This window comes from Panthera pardus, unplaced genomic scaffold, assembly GCF_024362965.1.
Source record: "Panthera pardus isolate Hobbes unplaced genomic scaffold, ASM2436296v1 HiC_scaffold_22, whole genome shotgun sequence".
Lineage (NCBI taxonomy): Eukaryota > Metazoa > Chordata > Mammalia > Carnivora > Felidae > Panthera > Panthera pardus.
The window spans coordinates 6,253,056-6,278,896 of record NW_026526788.1 but is presented as its reverse complement, the minus strand read 5'-3'; the positions used below and the strand labels follow the sequence as shown (position 1 = coordinate 6,278,896).

General features: G+C 41.5%; 1 protein-coding gene across 2 annotated transcripts in view; it reads left to right on the top strand.

The window, feature by feature from the left end:
- Positions 1-25,841, top strand: part of B3GALNT2 (beta-1,3-N-acetylgalactosaminyltransferase 2) — a 59,627-nt gene that overhangs the window by 20,223 nt on the left and 13,563 nt on the right. For both annotated transcript variants that reach the window (XM_019418954.2, XM_053910207.1), the window contains exons 3-7: positions 2,155-2,255; positions 5,883-6,076; positions 10,607-10,702; positions 21,082-21,192; positions 24,215-24,293. In XM_019418954.2, coding sequence (XP_019274499.2) covers positions 2,155-2,255; positions 5,883-6,076; positions 10,607-10,702; positions 21,082-21,192; positions 24,215-24,293 — 581 coding nt within the window. The remainder of the gene's footprint in view (positions 1-2,154; positions 2,256-5,882; positions 6,077-10,606; positions 10,703-21,081; positions 21,193-24,214; positions 24,294-25,841) is intronic.

Genomic DNA, 25,841 nt, shown 5'->3' with positions numbered 1-25,841 from the left:
TTGCAAATATCTTCTCCCATTCAGTAGGTTGCCTTTTTTTAGTTTCATTGATTTTTTCCTTCACGGTGCAGAAGCTTTTTATTTTGGTGTAGTCCCAGTAGTTTAATTTTGCTTTTGTTTCCCTTGCCTGAGGAGACATATCTAGACAAATGTTTCTATGGCCAATGTCAGAGAAATTACTGCCTTTGTTTTCTTCTAGGAGTTTTATGGTTTCGGGTCTCACATTTAGGTCTTAAACCATTTTGAGTTTATTTTTGTGTATGGTATGTGAAAGTGGTCCAGTTCATTCCTTTGCATGTAGCTGTCCAGTTTTCCCAGCACCATTTGTTGAAGAGACTGTCTTTTCCCATTGGATGTTCTTACTTCCTTTGTCATAGATTAATTGACCATATAATTGCGGGTTTATTTCTGGGCTCTCTGTCCTGTTGCGTTGATCTGTACAGACATGGCACATTTTTAAGTTTAATCTGCATTAACTTTTCCTCCAACATTTACTTTTTTCCCCCCCTCCCATCACTTAAAGTCAACAAAACAATAAATAAAACCCTTATTTGTAGTGTTTGCTCCCTTCCATGGTGTAAATACTCTCACCATGACCACTTTGAACTAACTAATGCAACATCTCTGAACAGAGTTGGGGAAGGTATGTATTAATTAGCACACCATTATATTTCCACCACATGGATAGAATAGATAAAAATAACCTCAAGAGCATAGATAACAGTGAAATGATTAAGAAACGATTAACTCAGGTATTTTCTTTGTTTTTAATGTAATGTATTAATTGTAAGTTTATGTAATTTAATAAAGGCCAGGCTTAATAACCAGCCCACACAATTCCCAAAAATTTAGCGGTTGGCTCTCTCAAGCCAGTGGGCACAGGCTCCAGCACCTGTCCCCTGTAGGCCATCTAGGTGAAGGTGTCCAATGAATATAGGGACCTTTTACTTAGAAGATGGGTCCAAACTAGAGACGCTAATTCAGAAATCATTCTCAAGCCAGTTGAAGCCTCAGGAATAAACCGTGTCCAGGGAGAGCAAGCAAAAAAGAAAAGGAAGAGACAAGGGCAAAGCCCTGCTTTAGTCATCTCCCCTAATGGACAAGCTGGGGAAGAAGAGCCAGTGAGGGGACTGAGCCGGCCGTGTAACGGAGGGGAAAGAGCCCTGTCCAGGCTATCAAACCACAGGTTTGAGGTGGCGCTATCGAACCACAGGTTGAAGGGTTGAAAAGCATCTGTTGATTTAACAGCGAATCAGTGGCTACATTGGGGTAAACATCTCAGTGTAAGTGTTGGGTATCGAAGTTAGAATCTCTGTTTTATAAAATGAGTGGGACGTGAGAAATTAGAGCCTGCAACTTTAGTTAATTCCTTTGTAGGACTTTAAAGGAAAGGGTAGAGACAAGGAAGGGATGGCAGCTATACAGAAATTAATACCAAGACTTCGTCGGGGCACCTGGGTGGCTCAGTCGGCTAAGCGTCCAACTTTGGCTCAGGTCATAATGTCATAGTTCATGAGTTGGAGCCCCACGTGGGGCTCTGTGCTGACAGCTCAGAGCCTGGAGCCTGCTTCGGATTCCGTGTCTCCCTCGCTCTCTGCCCTTCCCCCGCTAATGCTGTCTCTCTGTCAGAAATGAATAAACAATAAAAAAAAATTAAAAAAAAAAAACACAAAAAACACTTCATCGTATTTATAATGTGTAGGGAAGGGACCACACGGTACAGGTAACCGGCGAAGAAAGGTGTAGGAGAGGACCTCCTCTTGCATAGACAGACTGATCTGGAGCAAAGGAATACCTTCTGACAAGGAAGGAAGCAAGTCGAGAAGATTGCAGACAGAGATACGTTTGTGGGTCGGGGCATGAGAAACTGGCTTTACTGTAGTTTGCTCATAACTGGTGTGAGCGTCTGCTGGCGGCCAGGCCAAACACTCAGACTTGCTTTAAAACAGCACGACAGTGGAGGGCTTACGCGGAAGTCACTTGGTGGCTGGCGACTTTTGGGTTGCTGGTTCTTTTGCTGGACTGGAAAAGGAAAGTTGGAATGAACGTCATAAATACTTGTGTCTCACAGCAAAAGCTCTGATGTGGGTGTGAGAAACGTGTGTGTGCAAAGTAAAGATCAGTATCTGATGTTAATGCCAACGTCTCTCTCAGTGTGCTTGTCAAGTTCATAATAGGTGCTCGTGGCTGCGAGGTGCCTGTGGAAGACAGGGAAGACCCTTACTCCTGCCGACTGCTCAACATCACGAACCCAGGTGAGTTGCCCTTTTCCTCAGCCCTGTCACTCCGTGTACAAGTCTGGTGTGGACGAAAAGCTGCTAAGCTCCCTAGCCCCCGTGGTCCATTTTTATTTAGCAGACTAAAATTCAGCTTTCATCCAAGTGTAGCTTTCATCTTTTTTGACAGTTGACTGATCACTGTTCAGTCTTTATAGATATACATAACTTCAGGATCCAGGAGAGTTAGCTGCTCAGCGTGATTCAGATGCATCTGGAGATTCCTCACGCCTAGATAAGTCCTGAATAACGGAATCTTGAACTTGGAGATAACTGCTCACTTCACTGTCTTGTCGAGTTAGAGTGACCTTGGTACAAATACTGTGAATCGGCTTTCTCTTAGGATTATCGTCTAAGCTTCTGCAAAAGAAAGAAATGGCAAAAAATTTTTAAAAAAAATTTTTCTTTTAACATTTGTTTGTTTTTGAGAGAGAGAGAGAGAGAGAGAGAGAGAGACAGAGTGGGAGCGGGGGACAGTCAGAGAGAGAGGGAGACACAGAATCCGAAGGGGGCTGTAGGCTCTGAGCTGTCAGCACAGAGCCCGATGCGGGTCTTGCACGCATAAACAGTGAGATCAGACCTGAGCTCAAGTTGGACGCTTAACCAACTGAGCCACCCAGGTGCCCCCCAAAATTTTAAATATGAGTAATATTTCACATTCCTTATAGTTCAAGATTTCTGGGAGTTCTAATGAGGCAGAGAGATGGTCTGATTGGGTTCCCTTTGTTACCAGGGAACCGATTTTAGGTAATTGTGGATTGTATAACCGCTTATCTTTCTTAATCCACATTTCCTATTTTCAACTGTGTTTCTAAGGGAGATTAAACTTTTCAGTCTTAAATGTGCTGATTATGACTTCTGGTATTTTGAGATTTGTCAAACCTGTATGATTATATACACCTCACTTTTATAGGTAGCGATAGTTAAGTGTGTGGGCTTTGGAGTCTGGCTTCATGGCTTTAAATCTAGGCTCTGCCTTTTCTAGGTGTGACCTTTGATCAATTATTTACCCGTTTTGTGTCTCAGTTTCCTTTTTTTTAATGTTTATTCATTTTTGAGAGAGAGAATGAGTGAGCTGGGGAGGGGCAGAGAGAGGGAGACACAGAATCCAAAGCAGGCCCCAGGCTCCGGGCTGTCAACACAGAGCCCGACAAAGGGCTCGAACCCACAAACCATGAGATCATGACCTGTACCAAAGTCGACGCTTAACAGACTGAGCCACCCAGGCGCCCCGTGCCTCAGTTTCATCATCCATAAAGTGGACATGAAAGTTCTTACCTCATAGGGACTGACTGGATGAAATAAGTTGGTATATACGTATAATATTTAGAATAGTTCTTGGGATGTAGTAGGTAGTTAATTTTATTTTAAAGAACCTGCCTTTTATAAAGTTCAGTTTCAATCAGCTTTTTAAATAAATTGTACCGTATTTTCAGGTCTGTAGGGTAAAGCAGAGGTTTCTTACTCCCAATCTTTTAGTTAATGTTGCAATTACAATTTCATGGGCAATTGTGTTTCTCTTGAGAGAAGGTCCCTTCGCTTGCACTGTAGTCCCAGAGGGACCATGAGCCTAATAAAATGTATTACCGATGATGTAAGAGTAGCCTAGAACGAATTACATTTGAAATCCAAAACCAAATCAAATTTTTAAAAATGTCACCTTAAATTAACCAGGCTTTTATTATTTTGAGGGTTACTATTCATTAATAGTAAGAGAGTGGAGCTGTCGGTTAATAGAAGATTTTCATATATGTAATACTTAGCTTACAAATTTTTAGAAAATATGAGTAACTAAATTTATATTGAATCTAATTTTATCGTTTTTGATGACTCAGACAGCATTTAGGTTTATTTTAATACCTTAAGGTCATCATGAGCACTAATCATCATGATACTCTGGCTGTGTAGAAGAGTTGATTAATATAGCATTATCAAAGCAACACAGTTTCCTGTGTCTAGGTAGCCTGAAGTCCAAGGTCCATCTGTTTTAAATAGATATGTAATTATGCTATAATATGCTTAACCTGTTGGCCTTTAACATACATGCTTATATTTTGAATATCTTAAATTTACTGAGTGTATGAAAAAGAAAAACTTCTGCCGTCATCCAGTTTATTTAGCGTCTAGACTCCCTGGCCAGTGTTTGCCCAGCTCATGATAAAAAGTGTATCCTCCCTTTTCACCCTCCTGCTCATGTATGTGATTGGGTAGGAGCAATTGATTCCACTTAGTCACATTTTATTGAGCATCTGTTAAGTGTAAAAGAGCATTCTAGAAATTCTTAGGTAGGGATCCAAATGATCCACTGGGTGTCAGAAGAAGACTGAATTTCTATTTAACTGAAAATAAAACGTAATATTTATAGACTGAGCACACTGGTAACAGTAATATATGTGCATATTTTGTAAGTAAATGTATGAGTGTGTATACAAATGTGTTTAACTGATGGGGTTGTGTGAGCAGCAAAATTGGAAAGCCACAGCTCTAAAAGATACAAAGGACTTTGAGAAAATCTTGTAGAATAGGTCTTTATATTACTTCACAAAGTGGCACCGATGTTCTCAGCCATGTGAACTCCTTCATGTAATCGGGCCTGATTCATTTATGGTAATTAAAAATATTATTTGAAAAGGACAGTTTTTGGCTTTGATTTAGACCAGGGAGTGTAAAGTGCACTGAGTTCAAAGTCAATAAACCTGGGGTTTTTTCCTGGCTCTTCCACTTTCTGTGACCTTGAGTGAGTCGCTGAAATCACCAGGCCTCAGTATCGTAACCCACGATGCCAGATAATGCCATACGATGTAGCAGTTGTGAAGATGTGAGCGTGATGGGGCCTGGTGCACGGGATGTGATGAAATGCTTGCTGTGTGTGATGTGCTCCTCTTTTACCAGTATTGCATAGGGTTTTTCAGCGTTGTTGGAAGTGATTTCAAGTACTTTTGTCTTACGACATCACAAGTATTTCATTTTTTTATTTTTTACTTATTTTTTAGTTTTTTTTCTCATGTTTATTTTTGAGGGAGAGAGAGAGACAGAGTGCTAGTGGGGGAGGGGTAGAGAGAGAGGGAGACAGACTGAGCAGGCTTCAGGCTGTGAGCCGTCAGCACAGAGTCCGACGCGGGGCTCGAACTCACGAATCGCAAAATCATGACCTGAGCCGAAGCCGGGTGCTTAACTGACTGAACCACCCAGGCACCCCAGCGACATCACAAATATTTTAAATTGCCCAGCAAGAAATAGGAATTTTGGAATTTGCAGAGCAAGACTAAATTTTCTCATTATTTATGACTGCGTTAGGTACTGTTTTTAATATCCCTGTTTATCCAACCTTTCCTAATAGATAGATGCCTTTGATAATATTCCTCTGTGGCGTTTGGACATATATATGCCCACATGTGTATACAAAAACTTACTAAAGTTGTTCTGATAATTAAATATTTTACCAAGATGTGGGTGAGAACTTCATTCTTAAATTTCAAAATAAGTTTGTTTTTGTTCCTGGAAGCAGCCATGTTTCTGGAGAGTTTTTTTAATTACTGTCATTTGTGAATTATAAGATTATATTTCTTTGGTTACGTAAAACTCCTTTTCTCTTTACATCCTTAGTTTTGAACCAAGAAATCGAGGCATTCAGTCTTTCTGAGGACACCTCGTCAGGAATTTCTGAGGACCAGGTTGTCAGCGTGACCTTCCGAGTCCTCTACCCGATTGTTATTACCAGTCTTGGGGTGTTTTATGATGCCAGCGATGTGGGTTTCCAGAGGAACATCACTGTCAAGCTTTATCAGGCAGAACAAGAGGTATGCACTGTTTTGGTTTTTTTTTTTTTTTACAAATTCCCCCCAGTTTTCTTTTTAAAAAACACCAGCTTTTTCCTCATGGCACATAGCAGATTGGGAGACTACATAATTACCTGTGGTTGGAAGACTTCCCTTACTAATTGGATACACGATAGCATAATATATTAATATGCTGGTTTGGGAAGAGAATACCAATGGATAATAACCGTCTTGTATCTAGAAAAGAAAAAAATTGGACCAGATTAGAAATTCCCAACCGAAAATCCCCTAAAGCCTAAGGAATTACAAAAGTTGATAGTGAACGTAAAAACTTTGGGACTCTGAGGTATAAGCGAGTGTTATTGTCTCTGTTCCAAGCCTGAAAGCCTGTCGCTATAATGCAAGGCTGACAGCTGCTTCAAAGGTCTTTTGTAATGAGGATGTAGAGGGAAGGAAAGTTTAAAACAGCTGGGCTTACTGTGTTCCTGATACGTGGGGAAATCTGATTTGTTCACAGAGCATATCTGAAGGAGTATGTCAGTGAGGAATTGCATTTGAAAAGATCCATTTGTGGGTTTTAAACTATAGAAATCTTGGCGGAATTCTACAGTGAACACCCATGTATCTAGCTGATTTCTACAATAGTTAATATTTTGCTGCATTTGCTTTATCATGCACATAGTTGTTTCTCGATCTTTTTTTTTTTTTTCCTTACTGAATTTCAGAGTCAGTGTCAGGTATCAGTACACTTTGGCCCTAAACACTTCAGCATACATGTCATTAATTAGACTTTAATGTTTGTTTGTGGTTTTTAATTTTTATTTATTTACTTTTTTAAAGTTTATTTAAGAAATCTCTACACCCCACATGGGACTTGAACTCACGACCCCGAGATCAAGAGTCACGTGCTCTTCCGACTGAGACAGCCAGGCACCCCTCAGTCAGTTTAAACTGCATAAGGTTGTGTAAACCAAACTCCTGTCCCCTTGTCCCTTTCCTAGAGGTAGCCTTTTTTTTTTTTTTTCCTTTTCTGTTACCATTGACTAGTTTTGCCTCTTGTGGGATTTTATATGTAAATAGAATCAAAAAGTACTCTCCTGTGTAAGGCTTTTTTCACTCAGCGTGTTTTTGTAACCCATACATGTTCTTGTATGTATTAGTGAATTTTCCCTTCCCTTTTACTTTTTTTTTTTAAGTGAGCTCTGTGCCCAATGTGGGGCTTGAGACCTGAGACCAAGAGGGCAAATTCTGCCAACTGAGCCACCCAACGCCCCATCCCTTTTCCTTTTTTTTTTTTTTTTTCTGAGTTGTATTCCAGCGATATGTTATCTGTTCTCCTGATAGTGGGCATATAGAATGTTACCAGGGTTCTTATTTATTTTTTATTCTGTTAGTGGGATGAATTACATTTTTTGGTTTTGAAATGTTAAGCCAACCTCCTATTCGTCTTGGTCAAGATATGTCATTTTTTTTTTTTTTTATGTTGCTAGAAATTGTGTTTCTTGAGGACAGCATGTAGTTGGGTCTTCCTTTTTATCCAGTCTGAGAATCTCTACTTTTTTACATGGAGTGTTTATCCATTTACATTTAATGCAACTCTTGAAGTGGTTAGATTTCTGTTTTTCATATTGCTATTTGTTTTCTGTTTGTTCCACTGTTTTTCATTTCTCTGTTCCTCTTTTCCTGCCTTCTTTGGGTTTGAATATTTTTTAGGATTCCATTTTAATTTCTCTGTTGTCCTTTCAGCTACAGTCTTTGTATTACTATTTTTGCATGTGTGTGGTTGACGGAAAGACTATAATACACATCTTAAACTTTTCTTTGTTGTTGTGTACCCTTTCATGTAAAATATAAGAACAATACAGCATTACAACTTTTGCTTTAAGCAGCTAAATGTGGGGGCGCCTGGGTGGCTCAGTCGGTTAAGCATCCGACTTCGGCTCAGGTCATCATCTCACCGTTTGTGTGTTCAAGCCCCGCATCAGGCTCTGTGCTGACAGCTCAGAGCCTGGAGCCTGCTTTGGATTCTGTCTCCCTCTCTCTCTGCCCCTCTCTGGCTCTCACTGTCCCTCTATCTTTCTCTCAAAAACAAGTAAACATTAAAAAAAAAAAAAATACAGTTAAATGTGTATGAAAGTAATTTAGAGAAGGTATAATCTTTTATATTTGCCCACACACATATTTACCTTATCCGGTGCTCTTCATTCCTTCCTGAATATTGAAGTTTCCTGAATATGCAAGTTTACTGGTAATGAATTTGCTTAGTTTTCATTTTTCTGAAAATGTTTTTGTTTTGCTTTTATTCTGTCCCCCCCCCCCTCCTTTTTTTCTTATGGAATATTTTCTGGATATAGAAATTATGGATTGATTTTTTTTCTCTTCAATATTTTTAAGATGTCAGCTCAGTATTTTCTGGCCTCCATTGTGTCTGGTGTTCAGCCAACTAGCTTTCATACTGCCTCTGGGAAGATATATGTTATGTGGTTTTTGCCTGCTTTTCCTGGCTGCTGTGAAGATTTTCTCTTTATATTTGGTTTTAAAAGCAGCTAGATTGTGTTGCACTTTGGTGTGGCTTTCTCTTTGTGTCTATTTTGCTTAGGGTTTGCCAACTTTCTTGAATCTGTAAGTTTGTCTTTTACCAAATTTGGGAAACCTTCAGCTATTACGTCTTCAAAAAATTTTGCTCAACCCCATTTCTCCACTGATTTCGGGATTCCAATTACATGTATATTAGACCTTTTTTCTGTTTTTCAGATTTGATCATTTCCATTAATCTGTATTCAAATTCACTGACTCTTCTGGCATCTCAAATCTGCTGTTAAGCCTGGCCAGTGAATTTATTTTAGATATTGTCCTTCTCAGTTCTAGAATTTCCCTTTAACTCTCTTTTGTAGTTTTATTTCTCTGAAATTTCCTGTTCATTCATATTTGACCATATTTTCTTTGCAGCTTTGACCTTAGTTATAATTATGGCTTTAAAATACTGTCTGTTTATTCTAGTATTTGAATCATGTTGAAATCTGTCTCCATTGATTATCATCTTTTCTCTTGAGCATGGATAACATTTTCCTTGTGTATCTTTTCTCAAGTAACTTTGGATTATATCCTAGATACTGTGAATAATTCATTGCAGGATCTCTGGATCCAATTATATTCCATGCAGAGTATTGATTTTTTTTGTTTGTTTGTTTTAGGCAGGCAGCTACATTGGCTGAGAGAGACTTTAGACTTTTTCTCCTTTGCAATGGGCAGCAGCTGAAATCTCTGTTCAGTTCTTTGGGACTTTGATGGGCTACTTGGATTCCGCTTTGAATGTGGCTGTCATGATTCTGAGTCAGCCACAGATTTGGGCAGAATTTATATGAAGAATTTAGGATTCTCTCTTTTTGACCCTTTACTTTTCAGGATTTTCCTCACTTTGTAGCTGGTGTGTTTATCCCAACTCTGTCCTTTGATTTTTTTCAACCAGAATAATGGCAGTTTTTAATTAGAATTTCTAGTTGCCCTTGCAAGGTGTGCCTTCAGACTAAGAACCATTTAAAAAATGTTTTTGTTTTTTTTTTAATGTGCCATACTTCCTAGTATTGATTTTCCTCCAGTTTCAGCCTGTTCACATTCCAGTGCCTTCAGATCTTTTTTTTTTTTTTTTGGTTTTGTCCAGTGTTCATAATTGTTATCTATAGAAGAACTCAGTTTTTTTAGACATCATTAAACTTACTTCTGTATTATTTTGAACATTAATTGTTAGTAACAGATACAGTGTTAGAGAGCAACCAGTAAATATGTAAATCAATTTAAGATTAGATTTATTTTTTTTGCATTTTGTCCTATTCCTGCCTTTTCTAAAGAATCTGTAGTTAGTGAAAGTGCTTAATTACATAAATGTAAGCAGGAGGGAACAAATCCTACTAATGATTCCAGCCATTATGATTATAGTGAGAGGGCTTCATGAAATGACTCAGGTATGGGAGTTTATGTTTTATTGTGGTTAAGTTTCACTGATACAAAAATTCAAACACATAACTAAAACAGCAGGTCTCTGGATTCCACTGTTATCCTGATCTAGAAATTAGGATTACTTTCGGATCTTTTTAACATTTTTTTAAATGTTTATTTATTTTTGAGAGACAGCATGAGTGCAGGAGGGGCAGAGAGAGCTGACACACAGTATCTAAAGCAGGCTCCAGGCTCTGAGCTGTCAGCCCAGAGACTGATGTGGGGCTCGAACTCAGGAACCGCGAAATCATGACCTGAGCTGAGGTCGGATGCTTAACCAACTGAGCCATCCAGGCGCCCCTAGTTAGTGTTTTAGAACTTCGTGACAACTTTCGTTATCTTAAATACCTATTTAATAACCACGATTTCACGGGAAAACACAAATGATGTCTAAATGACAGGAGACCTGTATTAACTGTGGCTGGGCCATCGAGAATTATGCTGACCAAGACAGAAGAGGTTTGCAAACTTGCTGCAGATGTACTAACATGAAGTCTTTTCTTTTTGTTTTTTTCCTGTTTCTTGCCTCCTCCTCCCCCTCCCCCCCACCCGTAGGAGGCCCTCTTCGTGGCCCGTTTTAGTCCTCCGAGCTGTGGTGTGCAGGTGAACAAGCTGTGGTACAAGCCTGTGGAGCAGTTCATCTTGCCCGAGGTATGGGGGATAAGGAAGAGCCGTGATACCAGTTCAGTCCTTCGTAGGCCAGGTTACGTTCTGCAGAGACAGGCACTCCGTTTTTTGTTGTATGAGGACAGCTCTCCAGAGTGTAGGTGAGGCTACCGCGGTGCGTGTATTGTGTACCGAGATGTGGCTCTCTGCATCGGACTGCCACGGAGCTCCAGGATGCCCCAGGGGCTGCCAAACCACACTCTTTGGAAAGCATTCGTGTTCCCATGGTTTATTTAGCAGAGTACGGCATGCCTGTTTTAATGCCAAAGGATAATAATAGGTACGGGCTGATGGAAACACCAGATGCAGACACCATTTGAATGAGTCAGGTAGTTTACTTAATCTAAAGATGGGGGTGGTGAGTGCAGACAGGATAATTGCAGAGAGATCGGCCACAATTCCAAGGTGAATAAAGCTCTCCAGGTTATGGAACATGTCTGAGAAGAGCTGTCCCCTTCTAGATCCTTCTAGGTCCAGTCTTAAGCACATGTGTTCTAGAGATCCCCTCACTCACCTGCCAAGCGCCTCATCAGTCCTGCGGTGAAGCCACAGTTTGGCTGCTGAGCCTTGCACGGTTGGGCACGAACAGATCGCTCATCCGTCAGCTTCAGCCTTTCCAGGCTGGATCAGTCTGTTCTGAGTCCATTCCTCAGTTCAGTGCTTTGGAACCACGGTAGGGATCAGTTTCCCAAGCATCTCTGGGAGTCACTTTAGATCTCCCGTAGAGTTCAATGCCGCAACGTCAAAGGCGAGCTAAAACGTGGACGCTAGACAGCTGATCGGTTCTGCGGGCTAACCAAGAGACATTTTCCTACCACTGGTCTTGTGGGTTCTGTTTACTTTTGCAACACATCTTACAGTACGCTGTGGATCTTTCGAGTTAAGTACAAGCAGTTGGAACTATCTATGTAAATTCTGTAGATGTGAAAGGGATCGCCTTCATTTCACCTGTACATGAACTTCTGCTTAAAAACATTTTAAATAAAAGTGAAACTAAAATGCACTGGGAAAAAATTTCCAATTTCTCATTGTTACATAACAACCAGTAGCAGGCATCCTCATGCTCCTTCCTCTTTGGTGTACGTAACGTTATTTTCTTAGAGTAAGTTGTTGGTTTGGACTTGCTACGAATTTTTGAGGCATACGATTTCTTTCTGGAGGGCAGCTTAGCAGTTTGTATCAGTTTGAGTCATCATCAGCATTATATGAGAATGCCTGTTTTCCTGTGTCCTTGTATTCCTTTTAATTTCATATATGAACTTTTTTCTTTGTTACGTGATGTACCGTAAAAGGTATCTTCTAATTAAGAGTAGTGGCTTAGCTATGCTACGTATTAGATCTCAGCTTTTGAGGAAGCCATTCTTTGGTTTGTGTTTATTTGTTTATTTTAATTTTTTTTAATGTTTTTATTTATTTTTGAGAGAGCACAAGCGGGGGAGGGAGTGAGGGGGAACAGAGGATCTGAAGCTGGGCTCTGTGCTGACCGGCTGACAGCAGCAAGCCTGATGTGGGGCTCGAACTCACTAACCATAAGATCACGACCTGAGCCAAAGCCAAGAGTAGGATGCTTAACCGACTGAGCCACCCAGGCACCCCTGACCCCTTCCTCTTAAAGAGTTTCTAAATTTTGCCACCATCAGCAGTTTGAGCCAGATAATTCTTTGTTGTAGAGACTGTCCTGTTCATGAAAGGAACATTGGGCTCTCACTTACAGCACGGAGCCTGCCTGGGATTCTCTCTCTCCCTCTTTCTCTGCCCCTCCCCTGCATGCACTGTCTCTGTCTCTCCCAAATAAATAAACTTTAAAAAACAAAAAGAGGAAGGAGTCACAGTGTGGGGCAAAGAGGAAGAAAATAAGCTTTAATACTTCAGGCTAATCAGTTTTTTGGAGTCTGGCCCATTATCTTGGTCAGCTGGAAGGAATTAAGAATTTTTATTAGTCCACAAAAATTACTACTTTCTGTTAGAATGAATGTCCCTGTTCTTTGGAAATATATGTTGGATGTCGTGATGTCCACGTTTTGTTTTGAAGTTTTTCAACAGCAAACAACCAAAAAAATGCATGTGTAAACAGAGATAAAGCAGATGTGGCCAAATGTTGACACCTGGTGAGTCTAGGTGATTTGGGTGTTAATTTCAACTTTGCTGTAGCTTTGAAGTTTTTCAAAATAAAAACTGGCCTGAGGTCAGGATGGTGATCTAGCAATAGGTACTAAATGTTGGGATGGTGAGTGGGCATCTTAGTTAAGATTTAAAAAAAAAAAAAAAAAGATTTTTCATGTCCATGGCCTGGTGATCCTTGTCACTTTAAGGTTCAAGCAAAATTGACTTTTTACTTTTCACTACTTCTAAGTAATATTTTTTTCTTTTAAAATATGCATGGGATGCCTGGGTGGCTCAGTTGGTTAAGCATCTGACTTCGGCCCAGGTCATGATCTCACGGCTTGTGAGTTCGAGCCCGTATCAGGCTCTGTGCTGACAGCTCGGAGCCTGGAGCCTGGAGCCTGCTTCGGATTCTGTGTCTCCCTCTCTCTCTGCTCCTCCCTAGCTCACGCTCACACATTCTCTCTCTCTCTCTCTCTGTCAAAAATAAATCAACTTAAAAAAAAATTTTTAAAGCATGCAGTTATTTAACAGTGGCTATACCTCGTGGTGAGGAGGTAGGATTATGGATGACTTTTATTTTCTTCTTTTTGTGTATTTTCTAAGTGTTCTGTAATAAATACATATCAGCTTTATAAAAACAAAACACTCTTTAAAAATTCTGTCCTTTTACACAAACTCCTGTTTTTGTTGAAATCACGTTTAATTGTGCATAGGTACTCATTTTTGTTGCTTCAAGCCTAATTAGGCTTATTAACACAGGAAAAACCATAGCAATGAATGGTTTGCCTGCATATCATCAGCACAGAATGACAGAAGAAAAACATCATTTGTGCCATTTTCGAGAGAGTAGAAGATGATTTGTTCATCATCTTATTCCCTCCACACTTGAGTGTCCTGGAGTAACGTGTCAGCGGTAGAGCTTGTCAAGTAAGCAGGTCTCCTGTAATGTCTTCATTGTGTGACGCACTAAAGCATAAATCTCAGTGGGAGTCACAAATTTAAATGGAGACTGCTATGTGCTTCTCTTAAAATATTTCTCTAATTTCGTATTTTCGTTAATAGTGGAGTTGAAACCTGAAACTAATTTCAGTGAAAAGACTAGTTTTGTTCACCTGAGTCACTAGAGACATAATTGTTAGCAGTTTGGGTACTTACATACTTCCTGTTTATGAAAGTTGAAGTTCTTTGGCTGTAGTCATTTCTCCAGTCCGTAAGAAAATTGCTAAAGTTTTTTACAGGTGCAAAAATACTATAGATTTAAGCCCACCTGTTGGTTTGGATGGGAAGTTAGAAGCAGGGCAGAAAAGAATGAACACGGGAAAGGGGTTGTAGACAGCGTGCTAGCATTATGGGTGAGATGACGTACGAGGTCTCACTTTTCCAACTCACGCCGTGCTGTTTTTCCTAGCTCCGGTTTGGGTTTTAGGGCCTTTGCAGGGAATTGCCATGAACAAGTTGTTTCTCATCTGAAGAGATCCCTGGCTTTCTGATTCCTTTGTATCGGCGCCAGGAGGGCATGTGAGAGAAGCCAGAGGTGGAAATTGAGCTGTGACGTGGAGGAGGAACAGGTGCAGCAAAGGGGGAGAACACACAGCTCCCCGCTTCCCTGGTAACCGCAGGGTTGTGGAAGTTCAGCGCATGAAGCAGGATCGTTTTGGGGGCCAATGAGTTCTTCTGGCAAGTCCTCAGCGTAGTCCGCACTGTTGCTGTTGTTATCATAACCCGATCCCGGGGGTGCCCTTGGGTGCCAACAGGAGCCACAGGAAACAGCAAGGCACGTAAACGCCAAGTGTCCGTTGAGCGGACAGGAGAATCACTTGTTTTGTCATAGTTTCCAGATATGTAGCTTCAAGGAGAAGCGTTATTTGGTCATTATAGCTCCTAGTTAGGATATGGTTCATCTGAAACTGCGGTCACTAAGATTCCAGGGACCCAACTCCAAGGCACACTTTCTGTCCTTAGCTTACCTGACTGCATCTTTCTCTTTGTTTACATGATACACGTGCTTCTGGTGCAGCCACATCCGGCCCAGTCCTTCTTCCCTGGGGACTTCATTATCTCCTCCCTCGTTTTCCTCTTTTTAAAAAAGATTTTAAGTGATCTCTACACCCAAGGTGGAGCTGAAACTCACAACCCCTAGGTTAAGAGTCTCACGCTCCACCAACGGAGCCGGCCAGGTGCCCCTCTCGCTTTGCTCTTAATCGTTCGGATTTGATACCCAGCTTTCTGTTTGTTTTACTCCTTCTTCCAAGGCAAACTCTATCCATCACCACCTGTTTGCTAATGGCTCTTCAATCCAACTATAGCCCACATTTCTCTTAGGTACATACTTCTGCCAACTGAACTTCTCCACGTGAATGTCCCAGGGGCATTCTAATGGTGATGTCATAATAGTAATAATATATACAATTTATTATTATTATTATTATTATTATTATTATTATTATTATTGTCATATCATCTCCGTCCCATCTGTTCTCCTCTTTCCCTGTATTTTCAGTATTGGGTACTAGTATCTTTTTTCCAAGGCACCCAAACCAGAATTGTGGGATTTATCCTCAACTCTCATATCCAGGCACTCACTAGATCCTATCAGTTCTTTCTCCTGAACAGATCTGGTATCAGTTCTTCCAAACTTTATCACTATTAAAGTTTTAGAGGAAAGTACACCGAGGGCAAGAGACTATTTTGCCAGGAAAAAGACACATGATTAACCCAGAGCAGCCTCCCGTTGCCAGGGGTCTCACAGTTAGCTCTCCGGTCTAGCCCTGACCTTCCGGTTAGCTCACTCGGAGATGATCAGATTCTCACTGACTGACACTGAATAAATTCACAGAAGACCAGTTTGTAAACCAGAATGTCCATTCATTCGACTTGAATGGGTGTTAGCTTATTTAATTTGAAAGTCATGACCCCTACCTGGGGATCTCCTAACTGGGATCTCAGGCACCAAAAAACCCAAATCTGAACGGTGCTTGCTTGGTTTGATCACTGAATTCGATTACAACAGTGGGACGTGGCTCATTCAGGTAGGATGTGATAGGATGCTTTATATCTTCCAGTTCCTGTGTCTTTCTCCCACTGGCCATTGCTACATTGCCAGATTTCTCTCTTCACCAGCTTTTTTGGGTTTGGCCACTTGATACATTGTTTTGAGGTATTGATTTTACCAGCTTCAACCCCAGAGCACATCTCAGTTATTAGAGACATTGTTTCCTTTAATGTAAGCATTTCATTCAGCTCAGAAGCCAGTCTTTTTTTTTTTTAATGGCGATGTAATTGACATATAACGTATTGGCTTCAGGTGTACAACATAATGATTCAGTACTGCAAAATGGTCTCACTAAGCCTACTTCACGGCCATCTCCACAGTTCCGTTTTTTTTTTTCTTGTGATGAGAACTTTTAAGATAGACTCTCTTAGACATCTTCAGATACACGTTACAGCATTATTAACTGTGGTCACCGTGCCGCACATGATTACATGCCCAGGACTTATTTATTGTATAGCTGGAAATTTGTACCTTTTCACCCCCTTCTGCCGTTTTGCGCATCCGCCCAGCCCCTGCCTCTGGCAACCGCCCATCTGTTGTCTGCATCTATGAGCTCAGTGTTTTGTTTTTGGCTTTTTAAAAAAATTTTAGGTCCCACATATAAGTGAAATCATACGGTATTTGTCTTTGTCTAACTTCCCTCACTTACGCATGATGACCTCAAGTTCCATCCATGTTGGAAACGGCAAGGTTTCCTTCCTTTTTATGGCTGAATAATATTCCTCTGTGCGTGCATGTGTGCGCATCACATTCTCTTCATCTGTTCACCTGAGGACACTTAGGTTGCTTCCACGTCTTGGCTGTTGTAAATAATATGCAGTGAACATGGTGGCGCAGATATCTTTTCAAGTTAGTGTTTTCATTTCCTTTGGATGAATACCCAGAAGTGGAATTACCGGATCGTAGGGTAGTCGTATTTTTACTTTTTTCAGGACCCTCCGTACTGTTTCCCACCATGGCTACAGCCACTGTTTCCCTTTTCTACACATCCTTGTCAACACACTCGTTCTGTTTGTCTCTCTGACGGTAGTCACCACTCTAACTGGTGTGAGGGGATAACCTCATTCTCTGACGGTGAGTGATGTCGAGCATCTTTTCATGTATCTGTTGGCTACATGTTGTCTTTGGAAACATGTCTGTTCAGATCTTCTGCCCATATTTTAATTGGATTATTTGGATTTTTGCTATTGAATTGTAGGAGTTCTTTATATATTTTGGATATTAACTCCTTGCAAATATTTTCTCCCATTCATAGGTTGCCTTCTCATTGTGTCAATGATTTCCTTTGCTGTGCAGAAGCTTTGTGGTTCAGTGTGGTCCCACTTGTTTATTTTTGCTTTTGTTGCATTTGCTTTTGTTTCAAATCCAAAAAATCATCGCCAAGACCAGTATCAAGGAGCTTACTACCCATTTTTTTCTAGGGGTTTTATGGGACCAGATCTTATGTTCATGTCTTTAATCCGTTTTGAGTTGATTTTTGTGTATAGTACAAGGTAGTGTTCTAGTGTCATTCCTTTGCATGTGGCTGTCCCGTTTTCCCAACACCATCTATTGAAGAGACTGTCCTTTCCCCCCATTGTATATTCTTGCCTTCTCTTCTGTAAATTAATTGACTGTATGTGTGTGGGTTTATTTCTCAGCTCTCTCTTCTGTTCCGCTGATCTTTGTGTCAGTTTTTTGCCAAAACCATGCCGCTTGATTACAATAGCTTTATAATATAGTTTGAAACCAGGAAGCATGATGCCTCCAGCTCTGTTCTTTTTTTTTTTTTTTTTTTGTAATGTTTATTTATTTAAGAGAGAGAGAGAGAGAGAGAGGGCAGGGGGGCAGGGGAGGGGCAGAGAGAGAGTGAGAGAGAGAATCCCAAGCAGGCCCTGCACTCAGCACAGAACCTGATGTGGGGCTTGATCCCACAAACCGCGAGACCACGACCTGAGCCGAAATCAAGATCGGACGCCTAACCAACTGAGCCACCCAGGTGCCCCAGCTCCGTTCTTAAGATTGCTTTGGCTATTTGTGGTCTTTTTGGTTGGTTTCATACAAATTTTAGTATTATTTATTGTATTTCTGTGAAAAAGCCGTTGAAATTTTGGTAGAGATTGCATTGAATCTGTAGGCTGCTTTGAGTAGTTCGGACATTTTAACCACATTAATGCTTCCAGTCTATGAGCTTGAGTATTTTTCCATAGATTTCTGTCTCCTTCAGTTTCTCGGAAGGCAGTCTTACTTGTTCTCGCCTGGACTCCTGTGATAGTTCCCCTTCTCCCTGCCAGCCGCTCTGGGGCTGTGCTGCTGCCGGAGTGACCTTTCTAAACCGCAGCTATGACGTGTCACTCTTGGGCTTGCAAACTTAAGCGCCTCCCACCGCCTTCGAGATGCAGGACAGACTCTCCATTACAGCAGCCACAGGCGACCTTAGGCTGCCTTTTACGTCTCCTTCCCTCAGCCTTGCGCTTCGGCAATACTGAAGTACTTACCACTGTTCTGAACACGCGGTGCTCTTTCAAGTCTGCCTTTTGATGTGTTATTTCGTCTGCCTCTCACTTTTCTGACTCACATGCCTTCAAGACTTAGCTCCGTTGGCACAGTCATTTGAAATTTTGTCCGAACTCCTCGAGCAGGATGGCTCTCCTTTGTTACTGAACCTGTCGTGGCACATCGCGATGATCTGAAGATACGAGCAATTGCGTTTCTTCAAATCTTCGAATAGCCCGCAGCATGCTACATAGTAGACATTCAGAAACTTAAGGAACGGCTCGTGCCTGAAAGAAGATTGACCCCAAATTTATTTCATCATATACATTTGTTTGGTTTAAAATTTTTTTCCCTGATCATAAAAGTATGAAAACACATGAAAAGAATACAGATTCACTGTTGAAAACTTGACAAAATATAGAAAAGCTAGCAGAATACGACGATGTCCATCTGTTTCCCAACATATTTGGTGTATTTCTCCCCGGTCGTGTGTTTTTCTTCTGTGGGATTGCTGTTTGTTTTTACAGAGTTGAGGTGCAATGTCAAGTTGAATAGAGAGTTAAGGCCACCCAGGGAGAACGCAGAAATTATCTGCACCCGTTTCCAAGATAAGACAGTGAGATCTTTAAAGGGGCACGTCACTGCCTGCGTTCCTCCCAGGGGTCACAAAGTTCTGTTGTGCTGAGCAAAGACACTGTGCTGTGCGCGCTGTCACCGACCCTGCGCACAGCCCTGTGAGGTCGGCACCGCTTTCTCTTTCGTCACGGTCAGGCAGTGACGACCGCAGTGTGAGTGTGGGCCTGCTCTCAGGAACCCTGGAGCTGCTCAACGTATATCAGGAGTCTCACCAACAATGCAGAAGAAGGATCCATTAGCTGAATATAAGGTGACACACTGTGCGGGGAATCCGGACTCTGTCAGTGTTTTTATCTGTTCCCACAGAAAAGCTGTAATGCTTTAAAAAAAAAAAAAAAAAAGCTTTCAAACCATTGGCCTAGCTTGTTGGACAAATTCAGTTTCGTATAGTTTCCTTATAATCCTGGATAACTGAGACACTAAAGCACTTGATTTTAATATGTGAAAAATTTTAAAGAATATTAAAGCTGTATCTTTTGTCTCGTGCTCTAGACCAAAATTCATTCCAATTAATTGTGAGTTCAACATTGAGTGCATGTTTTTCAGGTGCCTGTTGTATGTCAAGCCATTCTAGGTGCCAGGGACCTAGTGGTTGGTAAAACGGACAACATCCCTGCTCTCATGGTGCCTGCATTCTAGTGGGAGCAGTTAGTTTGACAATAGGAACGTACACAAGGGAGAGCAGAGTGGTAAGTGGTATTAGGAGAGGAAGGCTGATGCGGTAGAGAAAAGGTGGCAGCTGGCTGCCTTCCGTTGGATCTCTGGAGCAAGCCCCTCTGGGGGGCTGACCGTGGAGGTAGCCTGAGCAGTAGAAGGGAGCAGCTGAGCACCCACTGAGAAATTAGAAGACACTGGAATGTAAATGTGTATCAAACCTTGGGGCAGGGGAGTGTAACTTTCTAAGCCCACAAGTTAATGGTAATAATCACAAAGGAAAAGCTTGTCCATTTTGACAAGATAAAACTTACGGACCTTTTAACTTAAAAAGAAGAAACAACAACCCATAGTGTTAAGTGGCGAACAATTCCGAAGAACTGTTTTAGCGTGTGATATATACGCAGGATTATTGATTACCAGATAATACAGATTAATAAGAAAAATAGAAAACTCAGCAGCTAAATGGCAAAGAAGTATGAGTCAGGAATTCCCAGAAGAGACTATATAATTTATAAACGTCACTAGAAATCAAAAGAAACACAATTAAATGAGGAATCGTTTTTTTTAATCTACTAAATTGATTTAAACTTCTTTGCTTTTACCAATATCCCATACTTGGAAGGATACAGTGCAGTTGGTATTTTTGTAAATTGGGAAAGATGCTATCAATTAGTATAATTTCCTTTTGAAAAAACAGCTAGGCATTGTGTCCAAAATCCATACAAAATATCTCTGTTTCTTGTCCCTGTAATTTCACCCCAGAAAACTTACCTTAAAACCAAACAATTAGGGAAAAATAAACATTTACACCAAAACGTGATTTATTAGCTTTTTTTTTTTTTATTTTTTTGTTTTTAATGTTTATTTTTGAGAGAGACAGTGTGAGTGGGGGAGAGGCAGGGAGAGAGGGAGACACAGAATCCAAAGCAGGCTCCGGGCTCTGAGCTATGAGCTCAGAGCCCGACACGGGGCTCGAACCCATGGACCATGAGATCATGACCTGAGCCCAAGTCGGAAGCTTAACCGACTGAGCCCCCCAGGCACCCGTATTAGATATTTGATAGAGCCCAGATGTCTGCCAGCAGGGAGGTGTTTGACTCGGGATGCATGCATGCAATGGCATGTTAGATACATACGAAAAAGGATGGTTGTAAGAGCTGCGGTAGCTTCAGGAGATGCTTCAGTGTAGTGGGAAATGCAAACAGCAGTGTGCAAAATTGTCTCCACACTCTTTGTACTTGTTTTTTCAGATGTGCATGAAAAAAAAAAATGACTCGAGAGTATACACCAAAAAATGTCCACAGTAGTGTCGGAGTAGCTGGGATAAACATTTAACCAATAGGTCTTAGGAAAAAAACTGATTTTTCTTGAAAAACTTACTTAAAACCTCAATGACAACAATAAAGAAATTGACTCTACTTCATCTTTCCACAAAAAGAGCTTTGAAGGTACAATCGTGTGGGAGAGCCAAGACCTCCAGGGCCTCGTGTCAAGAAATCTGCACAAAGTGACAGTAAATGATGGCGGGGGAGTTCTCAGAGTCATGACGGTAAGCCCTCCTTCTTTTCCTGAGCTTGTTCGGCATACTTAGCATTTTCTAACACATGAAGTGTTTCTAAATTTACTTTTACATCAACCCCGGGAGTATGGAACAGCGAATTGTGTGTATTTTAAAGCACGTACGGCAGAAAGTGCCGAGTCACCGTAGTGAAATTGAACAGCTCCTATGTTCTACGATCGTGTGACCCCAACCAAGTAAATACACAGTTCTGCCTTAGGATAGGTGCCTTTCTATTTTGTCTTAAGTTTATTTATTTTGAGAGGGAGGGGGCGGAGCATGAGTGGGGCAGGGGCAGAGAGGAAGGGAGAGAGCATTCCAAGCAGGCTCCGTACTGTCGGCGCAGAGCCCAGCCCAGGGCTCCATCCCACAAACCGTGAGATCACAACCTGAGCCGAGATCAAGAGTCCGACGCTTAACCGATTGAGCCACCCAGGCACCCAGGATAGGGTCCTTTTTAAAACGTGTGATATATTCTCAATAATTTTTAAGCTAGCGTTCTTGAAGGACACTTGCTCAGTAGTATTCAGAACATTCACTGTCACCCCACAGTAGGTAGTTAAAATAGCACGGATTGAAAATAAGAGGGAGCGTTCGCTTTCATTTGTAGTGCTGGAATCTCTGCTTTTTGTTTTTCTTTTTTTCAGATTTGCTTCAAATTTAAAACAGTGACAGGTGAATTTCTCAAAGTAAATATGGGATGATCAGGTGTAGGCAGACCTAAAATGATAAGCTTTCAGTAAACAAGTGGTGTTTGTGGTGGTGTCAGAAACACTGTCTTTCATTTTCCTTGATGCTGTGGTACAAGGATTAGGAAAGTACTTGGCATTTCATTTCAGAAGCTTAGTATATTCTCATTAATGTTAATCTTATTTACGTGAATTAATTCCTGAATTTGAAATGAATATTATGTGGTATGTTGTCACCCATTTAGAAAACCACTCCTGGCCCACCATGAGACTTCTACTCCAGTGAGGAAGAAAGACAATAGATGGACAGATCCACAGATTCAAATATAATTACAGACTTAGCCTCGTGGGTCGTGTTTAGGATCTCATTCTTTATTACAAAAAGTCCTTTGTTTAAGATAGATGTTTTATGGAATTTAATTATAGCTTTATTCTTTTCTTACCTTATTTCCAAGGCAAGTGCCTTTAATATGTTGCCTGCTTGGGGCACCTGAGTGGCTCAGTTGGTTAAGCATCTGACTTAGGCTCAGGTCATGATCCCTCAGTTTGTGGGTTGAACCCTGCATCAGGCTCTGTGCTCACAGAGCGTACTTCGGATTCCGTGTCTCCCTCTCTCTCTGCCCCTTCCCCGCTCGTGCTCGCTCTCTCTCAAAAAATAATAAGAGTAAATAAACATAGTGTGTGTGTGTATATATATATATACACACACACACTATGTTCATTTATATGTCATGTTGCCTCCTTTTCTATTTATAAAACTTAAAAATATCCAAAATGTGTTGGAATTCTGTAGTATTAAGTTGGTTACACAAAAGGAAACAGATGACTTCTGAGTTGAGGACTAGGTTCAAATGTAAAGACTCAAACGATCCATGTTGGGGGTACATATAGCTGTAGAGAGCTAGAGAAAGCGTAAACACTGAGCTAACCTTAAAAAAAGTCCAGTAACTTAGTAGCGTGTTCTGGGAAACCCCACGGACAAAATTAAGGTTTTCATCGTAGATGCAGAAAGCTCAAAGCTTCCATGAGTCTTGCTCCCTTGCCAGCAAGTGACAATGTCAGAAACTTTTAAAAGCCAAGCTGTGACCTTTTAGATAGAAGTTCATAAAAAGTACTAAAACAATGTAAGGTACGTGGTGAAAAAATAGAGAGTCTACTCTGTATCATAGAGTATATAATAGAGAGCTTTCATAGAACTACAAAGCTGGAAACTGTAGCATTCACCTTCAGCGGTTTCCTCCACATGGAACTACAGACCGTATTGTAAATTAAATGACAAGTTCCCGCAGTCACCTCGGGACAGTGTCTGTCTGCGGCCCGAAAACACTGCCCTGTAGCGCACAGCTGCTGAAAGGTCCGTTGGCAAGAGGACCAGCCAGGCGGCCGCCGTGCCTCCAGAAGCAGTGCTGTGAACTGGCCCAGGTGGGAACATGGCGACGGCCGGGCGGGGGCCGTGCCACGCAGGTGTGCAGCACGCGAGAAACCCCGCACCCTGGGCAGGGGCATGGGGGGACTTGTGAGGTGGGGAGAGGTAAACTTTGATTAATAAGGGTCCTCCAGGGGCACCTGGGTGGTTCAGTCGGTTAAGCATCGACTTCGGCTCAGGTCATGATCTCATGGATCATGAGATCGAGCCCCACACCGGGCTCTGTGCCGACAGCTCAGGGGCTGGAGCCTGCTTCGGATTCTGTGTCTCCCCCTCTCTGTCTGCCCTTCCTCCTCTCATGCTCTGTCTCTCTCTCACTCTCAAAAATAAATAAACATTAAAATAAAATTTAAATAATTTTTAAAAAATAATAAAAAGTCCTCCAGTCCTCAGAGGCGGAAAGGACCGTCGCTGACGGTTGGCACTTTCCACCACATCAGAAATCGGTAGGGCTGCATCTGAACGGTCTGTTTAGAGGGGCTTTTCTCTGCATGGTGGAGCCGAGGTTAAAAATGGGCCTGGGTGCATTTGAATACATCAGTTTTCCTCTCCAAGAAATCAGAGGTGGTAATAATTTTTTTTCCAGCGGTAGGGTTGGGAGGTAAAAGAAGAGTGGTTGTTATACTCTTACTGTAGCAAGTTCAAGAGTATGTGGTCCTGTGTAAGTTGGAGTCTGAACACTGTATGGACTGCTCTGTGCCCCTGATGTAGTATTGCGACTGGATGACAAAACGAGAGTACTGAGGTCGGCCCGATCGTGTAAGTCTAGCGCGTCAGCTTCATAGGTGGATTTAGCTGCTGTGGCGTCAGTTATCGATTTTGCCAGATCAGTTTTAAAGTAGGAGAAATGTATTTTTAGCATTGAAACGCTGAGCACTTGTGTTCTTGTTTCTTCCAGGCCGGGGAGGGCGCCTTGCCTCATGGATTCATGGAAGGTGTGGAGGGAGTCGCAGGTGGTTTTATTTACACTATTCAGGGTAAGTGGGCTGCTTGAAAGCTGAAGAGGGCCCTGATTCTTATGTACCTAATCTTCATAGTTTGACATAAAAGCTGATTTTTTTTGTCATTAAAAAAAAAAGCTTTATTGATCTATAATTCACGTTCACTTACACTTTTAAAGTGGTTTCCGGTGCATGAGAGTTCTGTAGGTGTCTCCACTAACTGCAGACCATTTCCGTCACTCCACAAAGCAACCCTGTGCCCGGTAGCAGACACTGTCGTCCTCCCCTCCCCTGGCCCCTACCAACCATCACCTGCCCTCCGTCCTTTCCGACCTTAAATGTAAGGATTTATTTCTGGGATCTCGGTTCTAATCTATTGATCCATGTGTCTGTCCTTATGCCAGTACCGTGCTGTCTTGACTGCCTAGTAAGAGGTGATGTCAGAAGTGTGAATCCTCCAACTTTGTTCTCTTTCGAGATTGTTTTGGCTCTTCTGGGTCGCTGCCTTTCCATGTGAACTTTAGGATCGGCTTGTCAATTTCTGCACACAAGCCAGCTGGGATTTTGAAAGCGGTCGCAGTGAACGTAGATTGTTTCGGGGAGCGTTCCACCCTGACATTCAGTCTCCGATCCATGAACATGGTATCTTTCCATTTGTTTAGGTCTTACTAGAGTCCTTTTAGTGGTTTTGTGGCTTTCAGAACACAAGTCTGGCATTTATTTTGGTTAAATTTATTCTTAAATATTTTTTTTGATGCTATAATAAGTGGAATTGTTTTTTACATTTCATTTCTAGATCGTTCATTGGTAACATGTAGAAATACAGTTGATTTTCATACGTCCCTCTCATGTGTTGCAGTTCTGCTGAATTCATTTATTAAGTTACTAGTTTTGTGTGTGCCTCAGGATTTTCCATATACAAGATCATGTCTTCTGCAAAGAGATAGTTTTACTTTTTTTGTTTTTCAAGCTGGAAACCTTTTGTTGATTTTTCTTGTCTAAGCGTCGTGGCTGGAGTTTCTAGAACAGTGCTGAGTAGAAGTGGCAGAACGGACACCCTTGTCTTGTCCCTGCTCTTCGAGGGAAAACATCCAGTCTTTCACCATAAAGGTGATCTTGAAAAATTAGTGGCCTTGGACTTTCTTGGCCCCGTGTGGCTGTCTTTGGTTAATCCTCCAGCCAGGTGGGGACTTCTGCAGAACTGCTAGACCCTGGCCGTAGAGCTGTCGTGGGCTCAGTGCTGCTTCTCCGTCAGAAGGGAAGAAGCTCTGTTCCCCTGACCCAGGCATGGTGCCCTCTTTCGGAAGGGGTCTGTTGGACTCAGCTTCCCCTCCTGCTTCACGGTACACTTTCTCCTCATAATGTATTTAAACGTACGCTGTCTTTCAGAGTACATGTTTCTAAAATCCTTCGCCTAATAGATCTCATTTCAAGGATGGCTTTGTTAGGAGAACTCCTTTAAGACTTGGGGTCAGAAGCATTCACTTAAAACTCTAAAGGGAACTTGTTATGATGGAGTTAGTGGCTATGTTTGTCTTGAATGATGCTTATTTCATATCCATCTATGAACTCCAGAGAATTCTA